This window comes from Strix uralensis, chromosome 1 (genome assembly GCF_047716275.1).
Source record: "Strix uralensis isolate ZFMK-TIS-50842 chromosome 1, bStrUra1, whole genome shotgun sequence".
In the NCBI taxonomy this organism is placed as follows: Eukaryota; Metazoa; Chordata; class Aves; order Strigiformes; family Strigidae; genus Strix; species Strix uralensis.
The window spans coordinates 24182354-24196728 of NC_133972.1; the positions used below are offsets into that span (position 1 = coordinate 24182354).

At 41.5% G+C, this 14375-nt stretch overlaps 1 protein-coding gene across 6 annotated transcripts in view; it reads left to right on the forward strand.

Annotated features, from left to right (window-relative positions):
* Positions 1-9188, forward strand: part of CPNE4 (copine 4) — a 249363-nt gene extending 240175 nt beyond the window's left edge. For all 6 annotated transcript variants that reach the window (XM_074860139.1, XM_074860167.1, XM_074860148.1 and 3 more), the window contains 2 exons: positions 1881-2117; positions 8599-9188. In XM_074860139.1, coding sequence (XP_074716240.1) covers positions 1881-2117; positions 8599-8730 — 369 coding nt within the window. In that variant the 3' untranslated portion in view covers positions 8731-9188. The remainder of the gene's footprint in view (positions 1-1880; positions 2118-8598) is intronic.
* The last annotated feature ends 5187 nt before the right edge of the window (positions 9189-14375 follow it).

Genomic DNA, 14375 nt, shown 5'->3' on the forward strand with positions numbered 1-14375 from the left:
ATCATGAAGAACATGAGTTCAAATGATTCCCTACACAGACTACCCAATTTCAAGTCTCTTGCAGAGGCTATACTAAAACTTCTTTGTTCAACTAGGGCATTTTCTAACCATTCCTTTGAAAACTGTAGTGATACAGTTTTCAATTTGCTATTACTGACATGGATTATCATGTGCATTTTAGAAATCAGGAGACACGTCTGTTAACCTGCATCTGATACCAAACCCATGGCGGATTTCTTTGGCTAAAAGACTTAAGCAGAGATCATGTTCTAAATGTACATCTTTGAAATACATTAGGCTTATTTTTCTCCTGCCTTCCAGATAGAATGAGAGAAAGGGAGAATGAGAGAACTGGAGAGAATATGTGAGTGCTCCTAGTGCTGTGGGAGTAAAGGATGTAAGAGAGAACTTGTACACTACAGCAATAAAAATGCCTATGTATAGGAACAGAATAGAGCTGTACATTGGCATGCATCTCACTACCAGGCCTAGAACTTTCTCTAAGCTTTCTTCATGTGCTGAGCCTTTTTTTAAGTCCTATTAAGGCAGCAGTTCCCAAGCATTTCTGTTCATGAGTCTGGGCTTGTGATTGTCACTCCACTGCTGTTTCCAGGATCTCGATACTATTTAGGGTCCAGTCCTAAAATGGGGAATTGCTATGTTTGAATTTTCATACCCACCTAATCCTGAGGTGTCTCACTCTGTTCCCAGTGCTGCCTCTGAACTAGTATGTCATATTGAATAAGTTGCTTCATTCTTCTAAACCGAAGCTTCCCCTCTTTCTGTTTGAAAAACAAATTAATTTATAGCATGAGTTTTCAAGATAAAGTTTTCTCCCTGCATGTTTTGTTTTATTCATGTCAGCAGGTGATGAGCAGAATATTTTGAGTTTATATAGCTATGTATACATAAACTTTAATGATGTTTAGTGTGTTGATATTGCTTATGAAGAATGACAAAATTCTATGACCTGTTCATTTTTCCTATTAATGCACGTTTGTTAAATGACTCCAGCTGCCTGCCTAACAATTCATAAAGGATCCAAGTGAGAGTCAGTCTTCCCCACTACCAAATGAAGATATGTTTTAGCTCATGACCCCAGTTCAGTGGGCTTTGGAGTTTGGGGAACGAAATGACAAGCGTACAAAATTGCTGGCTCTCCTTTAGAGAATGAGAAAACCTCTCTTCAGGGCTCTGTATCAGGTCTTTGAAGATGGATATATTCCTCTCTGCACATGCCCTTGCTCTCCTCAGGGACCCCATTACTCTGCAGAACGCAGTAGACCTGCCATGGTGTGGTGCTTCTCCCACAGGCAGCAGTGGGGTCACCCTCCAGTTTGCAGACGGCTGCACCCATCCCACTTGCCTGTTAGCAAAGCTCCTCTGCAAAGTGCTGTCTTAACCTCCATGACAGCTCTGCTACAGGCTTGTAACGCTTCAATACCCCATTCCTCTCTGCCTCCCACTGGTTCCCAAAGGGGAAAAAATGTAATCAGAAACTGTCAACAGAAGTGACTGTGCAGCAGATGGAAAATAGGGCTAGTGAGGATCTCAGGACTATTCCAGAATTCCCAGCCAAAGCCCTGACTCTCCCAGCCCTAGCAGCTAGAAACCCCCTTTTCTAGACTGTGCGTTCCTTGGCTCCCTCCAGCTCCCAAAAATTACCTGAACTAGAGCTAAACTCCAGAAGAGGAGAAATGAGTAGCTGAGGAAGTTTGTATGGGAAAGGCACTTAACCTTTGAGTCACTGTAAGGGCTCTTTTCTATTTAAAAAAGTCCATGTGTGAGTTACCAGACACACTTTTATACTGGAAAAGGGCAAGCAGCTTTGGAAGATTAACTAATGATATAATTTTTCACTTCTTGTCCAACAACTTCAGCAATATTTCATCTTGCTGATTCTGACGGATGGCGTCATCACAGACATGGCTGACACCAGAGAGGCCATTGTCCATGCCTCTCACCTTCCCATGTCAGTCATCATCGTCGGGGTGGGGAATGCCGATTTTAGTGACATGCAGATGCTGGATGGTGATGACGGGATCCTGAGGTCTCCCAAGGGCGAGCCTGTGCTTCGAGACATTGTCCAGTTTGTGCCATTTAGGAACTTCAAACATGTAAGCTGACTTTTCCATCCATTCTGCAGAAGGGTGTATGTATATAACATATAGTGAACTGGGGCTGGGCCTGACTTTGGATGGGCATGGAGTGTTTAGTAAGTATATGGTGGTTTTGGGTCAGAAATGGAGAACAAAAGGAATACAGAATGAAACGTGCTCCATTAGTAAGATGGTGAGGGTGGGGAATGAAGAGTTGGGGCAGAATCCATGTGCTTCTTGTGGTGCCAGTACTTACTGCCACTTTCTCCGATTTTAGTTTGGTTGCCCTCCCTGACTTATTTTTCCTGGTGTCTCTCTTCCATTCTCTTTGCATCTGTTCCCTTAGGACTACTGTATTTTGCTTTCCATCCCTTCATTTCCACAGGCAGCTGAAGTGTCTGTGAATTTGTACTCACAGTGTTCCCCAGGAGGCTGTTTCCGTATTGAAATTTAGGTCCCTAAGTTCTCAAAGGCAGGACTATCCACCCACAGTGTCCTGGTTGCCTACAAACCCTTTCCCCAACTTCTGTACAAGGACACAACCAAGACAGTGGTGTTATTAAGACCTTCCCTGTGCCCTCAGCCAGCTGTTCCTGTCTGAGTCCAGCGTGGTGTAGGAGACACTGTAGCAGAGGAAGGGACAGACCCAGCATTAAATTGCCAAATTTGAAATAATGCCTTAGCCATGTACTTTTTCTTCTCAGTCACCTGCTCTACATTGCAGTATCTGTCCCAGGGACTTTTTCAGCAGCTGGGTAGAGACAATATTTGCTCACAGAAGGAGTTTTGCCACACACAGACAGGTTTTTCAGGGCCCTTTTCCTCCATCTGGAGGCACGGAATGGCCATTGTGTTCCTCTGCAATGCTGATCACATCCCTTTCACTCTGTTTTTTCATCTTTCCCTTCCTTCCTTTCATTCCTTCTGTTACATTCAAGTGATTCTCCAGACTGGCTTTTTGCTCACCTTGGTGTCTATTTGATTTGAAAATTTCTTTACTCCACGGTGTAACTGACTCATTCTCCTCATGAGATTGCCCTTTCCAATCCACTCCCATACGCTAGTGATCCTTAGATCTGGGTGTGTCACACAGAAGTTTTCAACTCTGGGTTGATTTTGATCTGCATTGGGTTTGCAGTGCTTATATTTCTTAAGTTTTTCTAGGCTTTTTGTTACCATAGGAGATTTTTCTTTTTCTGTTTGCTACTTCCAAAATACATTTATTTTATTTCCCTCTTCTCAAGACCTGTTCTTTTTTCTCACTTCAAAATACAATGTTGCCATATTTGTCTTAGATCTAGATGCACTTCTTACTTTCACAAACTCTACTGAGAGTAAGAGAAACAAACTTGTTTCTCTTTTCCCTCTACCTTTATGTAAACAATGCATCCTCATAGGAGGTAAAACTCAGCTTGTGCTATTAGTCTGGTGACACCATGCCAAATGGCTGCAGATTTGCCATTTCTATGCTGACAGTGCCACTGAGTCACCTATCTGCTGAAACAAAGTATGAGCACGACCTGCTCATAGCTTGTGATTCTCCTTCATCAGATAATCACAAGTGTGTAGTGCTGCACTGTAGTCTATTGTAAAAGTGTCGAGAGGAAAGTTATTTATGGGCTAGTGCTAGACCTACTTTCAATTGGTGGAAAACATGTTTCTGCAAGGAACTGGCAAAGCCAGCTGCATTTGTTATTTTTAGTTTCATTTTGTGATTTTGTAACAAAGATGAAATCATCCTTGATTGAATAGATTAACACTGACTGTTGCAGTTCTGAGCAGTTAACTTGTGAGTGAGTCTACCTGTGATTTTAATTGCTAGCATTGGTCAAATAACAAGCATATATTATTTTTAGCTGTTTTAGATAAACTTCCCCAGTACTGGGAGAGGACAGCAATCTTAAAAATTTATCGCTCTTGTTAAATAGTGGTATTTTTCTCCCCCTTTCTCTCAGTAGCAGAGATAATATAGATACAGAAATAGATAATATATTTGCTATATCAGAAAAGTCAATATATCTTATGCAACTTGATATTTAGTCTGTTTATTGTGATCTTTCAGCATTTCAGCAAATGTCAGTGTAATGGATGAGTGCCCATAACAATAGCCACTTCTGGTTGAATTTCTTTATTGTCATATCCTAAATAATCTCTCTCTGAACAAAGTGACATTCGCAGCTATCTTGCTTACTTATCCTCAGCACAAACAAAAGACCATGCCTTTTGCATCAACCATTGAAATAATTTTTCATGGGAGAAATGAGTGTGATATTTTGATTTAAACTTATTTTTCCCCGCAGAGAAATGTGGATTTAACGCATTTGGGAGATTTTTGTCAGATCAGTTCTGATCAAACACAAGAATTACTATAAATCGGCATATTACATTTGACAGCTTTAAGTAAAAGATGTATTTAGTTAAAAATCACATCCCTTTTGTCAATGTACCTTGTGTTTACCTTTGATATTTAGGTTGTTCAACTCTTAAGTAGAAAAAAAAAAATTGAAGGATCTTTTTAGAAAGACTACAAATCAAGTTGTAAGGTTTATAGGTTTTTTTGATAAGTATTTATTTACACCTAAATGCATGTAACCTCTACTACTGATGGAAGGAGAGAAGAAAATTTTATTTGTGAGCAATTATTTTTTGTTTTGCTGGAACAGTAAACCAAAATTCATTTGGAGTCAACTGAAACAATATTTTTTTTCATTACTTCCACTCTCAGGTCAGCCTGGAACTCAAAATCTCATATCTATCCAAAGAGATCAAAAATAATCTATCCAAAAGCTGCCCCTGTGAGAAAACTGAAAGGAGGGAAAACAAAGTTGTAAAAATAACCTATAGAGTGAGTCCCTTCTATTTGATAAGTTTGAATTCAGAGAAGGTTCTGATCCTGCACAGCACTTATACAGACATTTAACACATTTCAACCAGTTACAATTATTCACGTACCTAAAACCTCATACCCACTTCAACATTTTACTGTCTCAAGACTCAGTGTAGACAGATGGTCTATTATAGGGGTTTAACCTACATGATGTAGTGCATCAGGACTACTTCAGTAAAGCATCTCACCTTTTGACTCTCTCTTTAAGGAATATATTTGAAGCTATCAAAACTTTAATAATTGTAGTGATTCTTGGCAAATCCTGTAGTTGCAGAGACTTAATAAAATCAGGGTAACCGTTACTGCTTAAAAAAATATTCCATTGTATAGTGGGTGATACGTGCAATTCACTACAGGGGAACATAACAAACAAGGGGAAACTATTTTCCCTGAACCCAAGTGAATTTCTTCTCTCTATAATTATCACCACCCCAGCAATGTGAGTGTCTTTCACCTGAAACTGTAGAACAGTGATGCTCACAATCAGTGACATGTTGTTGAGGAAAATCACCTGTCTCAATCCATTCACAGTTATATTTTAAGAGCTGAAATTCTCTGCCTTTAGGTTGCATGGTATATTCACTGTGCACAAATCTGGTGCCGCAGGTAGATTGTATTCCACTCTGCATTGTATTTAATCATAAAGGCTAACAACTGTGACTTAATAACACATATATCACAAATGAGTGTGGAAAGCACAGCTCTTAACCACTGCAAGGAGCAATGTTTTGCACTATGCATTGTAATTAAAGATTAGGCATGGTGAAGCTATAGAACTGAGTCAACAGTCATTTGTAATATATAACAATTATCATCATAGGGGATTATTTTCCTGCTGCTGGCTGCTCTGATTGTTGTGTATTAGCCATCAGTTGAAAACTATTCATCTTGAGGTGTTTATTGCTAGGATGCTCTTCAAGAGAAAACGTTACAGTAAAACATTAATGTACCATCTGCGTTAAAAACCCAGCGAAGGTAACCTTTACACAGCACTGCTGAACTGGGGCTGGGTTTTAGCTTAGAAGTTACTGGGTCTGATTCTTACTTATACAAATGCTGCTTTGCACCATCTAGTTTAGAAGTGAGAGTGCTTTACCACCACAAAAGTACATAAGGTACAGCTGGCCCAAATCATCAGACAGGAAATCACTGGGATCCTTTGGGATTTTGGGGAGTTTTTGGGATCCTCCCTGCTAGAAAGATCGCCAGGCCTAACAGACATCACCGGCATGGTGAAACTCTGTAAAGCAACAGTTGTCCATGTTCAGACTGAAGCACCGAGTCAAGCTAGCTACCCCAGGGCAACTCTGTGTGGGGCCACACATTGCCTGCAAGCCTGTGGGCACAGTAAATGTGTTAGCTTAAACCTCAGTGAAAGGCTTCACATGCATGCTGGGTGAGGAGTGCATAGCTCAGTTTACTCCTCAAGTGGTGGTGATTCAGCCGTGCGTCTGAGCCCCGCCAGAGCCTGTTCTGAAGGGCTGACTCTTCTTCCAGGAAGAATGGATGTGGCTTCAGAAGAGAGAGAAGCGGTGACAGGAGGATGATGCAGAGAGATGAGTGTTGGCCCAATGTTCAGACACATGGACTACATGTGATCCAGAGAAGCTGGTGGCAAGTGCTCCTGCCCAGCATTTTAAAAGATAGAGCAGAGTGAAGTTTCCTGATTGCTAGGGCTTGTGTGTGCAGCAGTGGCCCAGGACTCTTCCCCCACTCCTTATTTTTACCCTTTATGTAGGGTTGTACTTTTGGTAAGATGGCACAGAGGCAGGCTAAGTTATACACACCTTTGGCACACTAGGAAGGAGATCTAAAAACCAGTAATTCTCAATAGCAACATGGAAATCAACCATTTGCGTGACTCCAAGGGGTATTTTCTGCTGATTTCAGTGAAAACAGGTTTAGGCAAGAACAGGGCAACTGTGGAAAACCATACATTTCACTTTGAAGGATTAAAATAAATGGGTTCTGTTACTGTGCAACACCTGAGAACAGTTGCTGCTCTGTCACACAAAGTATGGGCTTTGCTTTGCCAGTTTGTTCATGCAGAAATGCTCCAGGCTTTTTTGCCTGCACAAATATTTTGGTATAAATGTCACAGTAGGGAAATAGTGTTCATTTTATACGTTACTAATCATATATGTGATTCAGAATACCAGCATATAAAAAAATAGTTTTGTTTCTGGTTTTGCTAGCATTGCCTTTGTTTTGTAGTATTGTAACATCTGATACTAGAATTTATAATAGCCCAGAGGCTTTCTGCACCCCTGGACTAGCTTGCCTATGAATAGTTTACCATTTACGTCCTATGCAAGCCTAATTTTAACACTCTGAAAGGATAAGGATCCCACCCTATGAAATAGAGTAGGGCAATAAACAGTCAATACAACTACTTTGGACGTGGTAGCTCTGAAACCTGGCTGACAATATAACAGACAGTGTGGAGGGAAGTGTTCATTAACGTGGGAAAAAGTACTTGGTGTGCAGAAATGTGATGTAGCCACGGGTTGAGTTCCTGTGCAATGTCTGAGGTGCAATGTGTGATCCACGTGTACTCTATCTGGAGATAAACACATTAGTTTAAACCTCTCAAACCAATGTTTAAGGATTTGCATTTTTACTGCATTTTTGTGGTGGGCTCAGAGGGAACATGGTTGGGCAGGCTGGCTCTGGGGTGCATGGAATCAGCTCTGCCCAAATACTTAGAAACAAGCAAATCCAAAACACGGGGCAAAAGGGATGCTATTGGGCTGCATGGGAGAACAGGAGTCCAGTTTTGTCTCTGCTGAATTCAGGGACTTAGGAAAATCCCTGCAGTACATGCAGGTAACAGTTGCCCACAAAACATCCACAGGCCCCGCTGCTTAAAATGAAACATTGTGAGGGTGTGAGGCAGCAACTGTGTGTTGGCGATGGAGGGTATGGTTTCTCACTGCGCTGAGAGGTAGCCCTCCACCCTGCCTGGGGCAAAAGCCAGTGGCCATCTCTACATCCATCTCTACATTTCAGGGTCATGAGTTCTTAAGTCTGCTTGACCCCCACCATTTATACGCTGCAGGAAGAGCTTTAAAGCCTCCACAAACCCTTGAAGTTTTCTCATGACCATGGTTTAATTCCAATGAAAACAAAGTATTTTTTATTGAATTAAAGACTTTCCCAGCCATTAAAATATCATGCCAGATCCTGAAGAGCAGAATGGTGATGAAGGCCTCCCTTTACAGTGATGTCCATTCATGTTCACCTTGTAGCTCTCCAGGGTTCCTTGCTGAGTACTGATGAACAAAGTCTTTGCTGCCCTTTTCATGGTGATATGGTGCTCTCCCAGAGTGCAGGGAAGTTCAGTTACTCCAAACTTAAAATAGTACAAACGGTCCTGAAAAACATGCAGAGCACCTTTGGCTTTAGTGTACTTTCAGGCAGCTAGAGCTACATGCCCAAACAGACTCATAAAATGAGTTGCCAACAATAGTGCCACTCACTCTGTGTCTTTTTTGCCTTCCATTTCTGTACCACACTTCCTACCTTGATCTCATGGCACCAATGCCTCTAAAGCCCATGGCACTTCTAGCAGAGAGACAGGTTAACGCTTCTGTTTTCTACCATTTCCTGCAGGCATCCCCAGCTGCTCTAGCAAAAAGCGTTTTGGCTGAAGTTCCAAACCAAGTCGTGGACTATTACAATGGCAAAGGGATAAAACCAAAATGTATGTCAGAGTACGAGTCTTCCAGGACACTAGCTCCATGAACCTGCCTGCACTCTTTTACAAAACTAAAAAAGAAAAATGCTACTGTCTACAACTACTGTACTTAAAAATGAAACAAAAAAATAGCACGTTTTGGTGATTTTTAACTAAAATAACCATTTTTTTTGCATGTGTAGCCTAAAGGCCTAAATCTGTTAAGCAGTTGTATTGTTGAAAACTTTTTATGAGAAAAAAACATCCAGAAAAAGAAAAGTGAACTCTTTACATTACAGCATGTCGCCTTGAAATAAAAAGTTATCTGTATCTGTTTTTTATACAGGTTTGTTGAAATTTTGCTAAATTTCTTATCTTTACACTGTAAAGCATTTTGAAATATTTATTGAGAGTCGATAGCCAAAATGTCTTTGGTTTAATCTGCTATGAACTGAGAAATTTTTCAAAATGGCAGATGCATGAACTGTATTTTGCATGTTTAAAATAAAAACAACACAGTTTTGCAGTTGTTGTCTTTATTTCTCTCTCTGCCACAAGGCTGCCTGCTTTCAACTTCCATATTCCAAGAAAAGGGTAATAAAGTGTTTCAAGAGATACCTGGCCTGAAGCATGGGCATTTCTAATGTTGGCAGGTTATACCATGGGCACCCGAACATGCCCACTCAGTCTGTGGCCTGAGTAGCAGTTTTTCAAAAGCCTGACACATCCAGCTGTTACGAAGTGTTCAGACCATAGCTGTAAACAGATCTGGCTTGGAGGGCATGACCCATCAGGATTGCATGTCTTAAAATATGTCTACTTAAACAATCTGCCTGGCTTTTGAACGGGTTGTATCTTGGCTACCCAAATTTATAATATCTTATGTTTGGGAAGTCTTATTTTGTTTCATTTGTGTTTTTTAATCTCACACCCAATATCCAACTTTGCATGACATGTTTCCAAAAGAAATTTTTCATGGCCTGATTTTGTGACAACCAGTGATTTGTAACTTCATGCACACACAGATCACTTGTGTGTGATAGAAAAACTGGTTTTGTACCAAAAGAATATTCAAGCCACCTTTTTTTTTAAGAGGACACACAAGAACAGGTTGGCAGTGGATTGATCTTTCCATTGCAATATTTATGTATAGAAATGAAGAAATTAGATCATTGTTATTCTTAGTGTTTGAATTTTGGCATTTTCATCTGCTAAAAGACAATAGTGAAAGATGTGACTTGTTAGAAGTTAAGAATAACATTTTACTAAAACTAATTTGTGTGGGATTGTCCAAAGGGCATGGCTTTGGACAAGTTGTGCTTCTACTGAATTGAAAACATTCTTGTTGCTAGTTCCAGAAGAAGCTGGTTTGGGCTAGTGCTGAATATTTTGGAAAATCTCACCTGTGAGCAAGGGGTTTTGTTTTAGAAGTATGTATTTTTAAATGAGTTTGCTGGTAATGTTGGACTCTAGCTCCCTGATTCTCCTTTACAAGCAACTTCCATGGGATCAGCTTTGATTGATGAGTTTGTACCATAAAATGAAGGCAGTGGGATAGCCAAGATGCATGGGGTTGTCTCCCCAGCACATTCAGTTCTGCTTCATCTATATCCTGCAGCTCATTCATTCACACTTGCTAGTAAAGATTTCTTCAGCTGATCGGATATTGAACAGCAGCCAGTATTACTTGGTCATAGGTATAAATTGTTTGAAGATGTCCCGATGGATTGATCTCAAATCCACATTTCCATTTAATGGCTGACTGTTCATTTGAGAGCTTACCCCAGGAGGCTGTACATCTCTTCCTCTGTGGATATATTTCAGCTGGAAACTACTGTGATTTTCCCTTATATCTCATACACCATTCTGCCAACGCATCTTAATTCTTATCTACAACATCTGTAGATTCTTATTCATATTTCCCCCCTTTTTTCTTTCCTTCCCTATTCTCAGAAGGAGCATTTTCTAGCTGTTAAAGCACATGACTGAAAAATCAATGACTCCATGTTCTTTCTCCTTCAGTATCATTTTGTAATCTTGACCAAGTTGTTTAACTTTTCTGCACCTCAGATTCCTCATCTATAAAATGAAGGTCACTGCCATGTATTCATAAATATCTCACAATGGTGCTGGGGAACTTTAATATTTGAAAAGTGATTTGAGATCCTCAGAGGCATGATGGTGCTCTCACTATGTAGAGTATTACTTTACCCTGGGGCATGGATTTAGGGATGTACTGTACAGCTGAGGAGGGGTTAAGCCTTTTCTTTATTATTTGACAGACTGAAAGAAAGTCAAAGAAAGCTTTCAGCAAGGAAAACTGGGAATCAAATAAATTGTTCTTCTGGCACATACAATCTCTGGGTAAACTGATTTTTGAAGGGTTTATGGTTACATAGAATTGGGTAGTTACAGCTCTTCATTAGCAGAGGTGTTACAAGGTGCTTCTATAATGTAGCATCACACACAACAGAGATCAACAGGTTATTGTATGCTGAGCAATATAAATCATCAGTCATTTTCATGTATGTAGGTGGTCTATATAAGTGTCTAAGTGCAAGAGAATCACAATTACTGCAGATCTTTACATTTACTTCACACAATCCAGATTATAAGTGTTGTCTACTTAAAAACAAATCATTATCAGTGGTAATATAGACCAGCAATTCTGTAGCAGCCTCAAGTTATTTGAAAAGACAGCTCCATGATATTGAAAAATCAATTGGAAATCTCCTTCAATCTATACAGATCCCAGCACGTAACGCAAACATGTACTAGTGCAGTGAGCTGCTGCAGGAGAATGCACAGAAGACAAAACTAGCCATCTGGTAAAGGCTTTCTAATGAGGCTTTGAATGTTAATTTCATTGCTCCAAGTTACTCAGTGTAATAAGATAGTATGGGCTTTGTGCAGGGTAATATCATTAAGTATACGAATATATCTCTGAAATGGCATTTTTTTCTCCTGTTTTATCTACTTAGGGTTTTAGTGAGGCCATTCTGCCTTTAGGCTGAACTGCCATCAATTTCTCTTGTAGATTTTTTAATGCAAATTTAAACTTCTACTGCCTTTTGATGGATCATTTTAAATTCTGAGAACTCCTTTGAAATAAATTCTATCTTGTCCTTTTGAGGTAATTGATAATCTAAAATATCTTCTCTGCCAACTACAAGCCTGCCTTCCCTGTTACTGATTCAAAACCCAAAAGTCCCAGAATACTCAAAGATATTCATGATCCTTATTATCCCAAAATACATTATCATCCATAATTCTCGAGCCAATAATGAGCTGAGTTGTATTTTTAGTTGTGTAGGAGAAACTAAGTCTACAATAATAAAAAAGTGCTAACACACTGCTAATTGCTTATTACCCTAAGGTAAAACCTAAGCGTGTTAAGTTTTTACCATGATAAGCAATATAGTGTTCTACAGCATTTGATGAATGAGTCTACAGGTAGGAAATGAAAACGAAATTATAATAATAGTATTGCTTTAAAAGACGTATTTTCTTTTAGTCTCCAAATATCAAAGGTACACAGCTGATGACAGCTAAAAGGTTTACAGTTTGATCTGTTAGAGACCTGCGACAGAGAACAGTGGTCTAAGCCAAGGCTCGCTGCAGGTTGCAGAGGTGGTATTCCAACAAATACACAGGTGGAAGGCTCCAGTTCTGGGCAGATTTGCATGACAGAGCCCTGCAGCTCTGCAGCACTCAACTGCATCCTTTGGGTTTACCTACACACCAAGTACTGTGATAGAATTGTGTGTGGCTTAGTGACCCTCATTACTGTATTGCAGTAAGATCTTTGCTGACGAGTTAAACCGAGCTACCTCCTTCAGCTTGGCTGCACAAACAGGACACAGCTTACTCCCAGAAAGAACCCAACTGGTTATTCAGACTGATCTTTCTCACTTGGGATTATGGGTCTTGCAGTCACACCTGCTATGTAAACCTAAACCTATATGCAACCTTTCCATAGTGAAAGAGGTACTAGACAACCTCCCTTTACTCCTAAGTAGCATGGACATTTCAGGCAAAAAGCATTGGTACATTTACATTCACATTTTTTTGAATGGGAAGGATGAGCTGGAGGACTCCTAGGATAAGGTTACACTTCTCGGGTTGTTTTTTCCCTTTATTTCCAGGGAATGTAAATTTACAGGAAGTGTCATTTTGCCACAGGAAAATACAGTTTATAGCACCATTCGTCCTCCTTCACTCATAGGTCTCACTTGTACCTGCCATCCTGAGCTGAGATGTTGCACTTTACTGGAGGCAATTTCAGCAATTAGAGAGCTGTATGAATGTCACTGGTCAGCCCAGCTGCATGTTTGCTTGCAACATTCACTGGCTGTACTCAGCCCACTTCTTTTCTGTTTTTCCAATTTCATTGCATAGGTGGGGAGATCATCCAAACTGATCAGGTGAAACCTAGGTGAATTCCCTCTTGTGGAGGCTGCCAGTTCAAAAGTGGTGTTTCCATTTCCTCATTCCTGCAATTCTGAGGACTACCCAAGGCAGCAGACTAGCAGGGAAGATTATTTTGTAATAGGCACAGTTTCTTTCTCTTCCTTCTCTCCAAAAAAGTGCTAGGCATTTCTACTGCTGTGTAGAAAGCCTCTCTTGGATCTGGTTAGCTGGCCACAAGCCTCGAGTGCATCACCCACACACACATACCACAGTAGGGAAGAAAATGGAGCGGCAGGGTAAAGAGGAGAAGCAACAACAGACTTCAGCTGACCCCACTGAACAGTCATGTATCTTTAAAAAAGATATTTCTGTTGAAACCAAAAGGGAATCATTCACTATCCTACCTAGTGCACTCAGCTGGGCTGGTGCCCTGCTCAGAAAAGAAGGGTGAATTAATTCTGAACAGTGATGAAAGCCAGATCTCACTGAACCCAGCGAGTCAGAGGTACCAGCCCCGTACCAGGCTTCCCAGAAATCCTCTGCCTGGCCCACCTGCATTAACTTTACCAGTAACTTTACCAGCTACAGTATTAAACATACTTCCCCTAAATGTTGCCCTCCCACCCTCACATGGCCTACTCACGTGCAAGGAGCACCCGAAGCAGTTAAGCCCTGCACTCCGCAGCGGTTTGATACAGCAGAGACACTCCTGCCCAAACCCCCCAGGCACCCACTCGAGGCCTGCGTGGTAGAGGAAGGTTCTGAATCCATATACCAGTCCTTTGCAACCCTGCGTGCCTAAGTGGTGCTTGCCAGAGATAAACTTCACCCACCGCTGACACCTTCCCTTACTGACACTTATTTGTTGGATTTCACGGGTGAAACCGAGGCACGGGAGTGATGGCAGTGCTGGCAGGGTAGAGGGAAAGGGTGCCCATGGCTATTTCTGCACGTCCTCTCCTGTCACCCCCATAGGTGAGGTCTTCCTCCCGTGTCAGAGAAGCTCCATCGGCCGCGGGTGCTGCAGCCCTGACCTCCATCGGTCTTCGTGCAGCACCCGCCCCCGGGCACAGCGAAGCCCAACCGGCCACCAGCCAGGGCCCCCGTTAAACCCCGGCGGGCAGGGGCCTTCGCCTGGGGGGGAGTAACCTGTCCCCCTGGGCCGGTGTGGGGAGCCGCTGAGGCGTGACCACGTCTTTGGGTTGGTTCGGGAGTTTTGACGTTAACTTCTGAATCGGCCTCCTTCCCCCCTCGGGGAGCGCGGGGCGGAACCTTCGTTCCGCGGCAGCACGGGAGGTTTTCG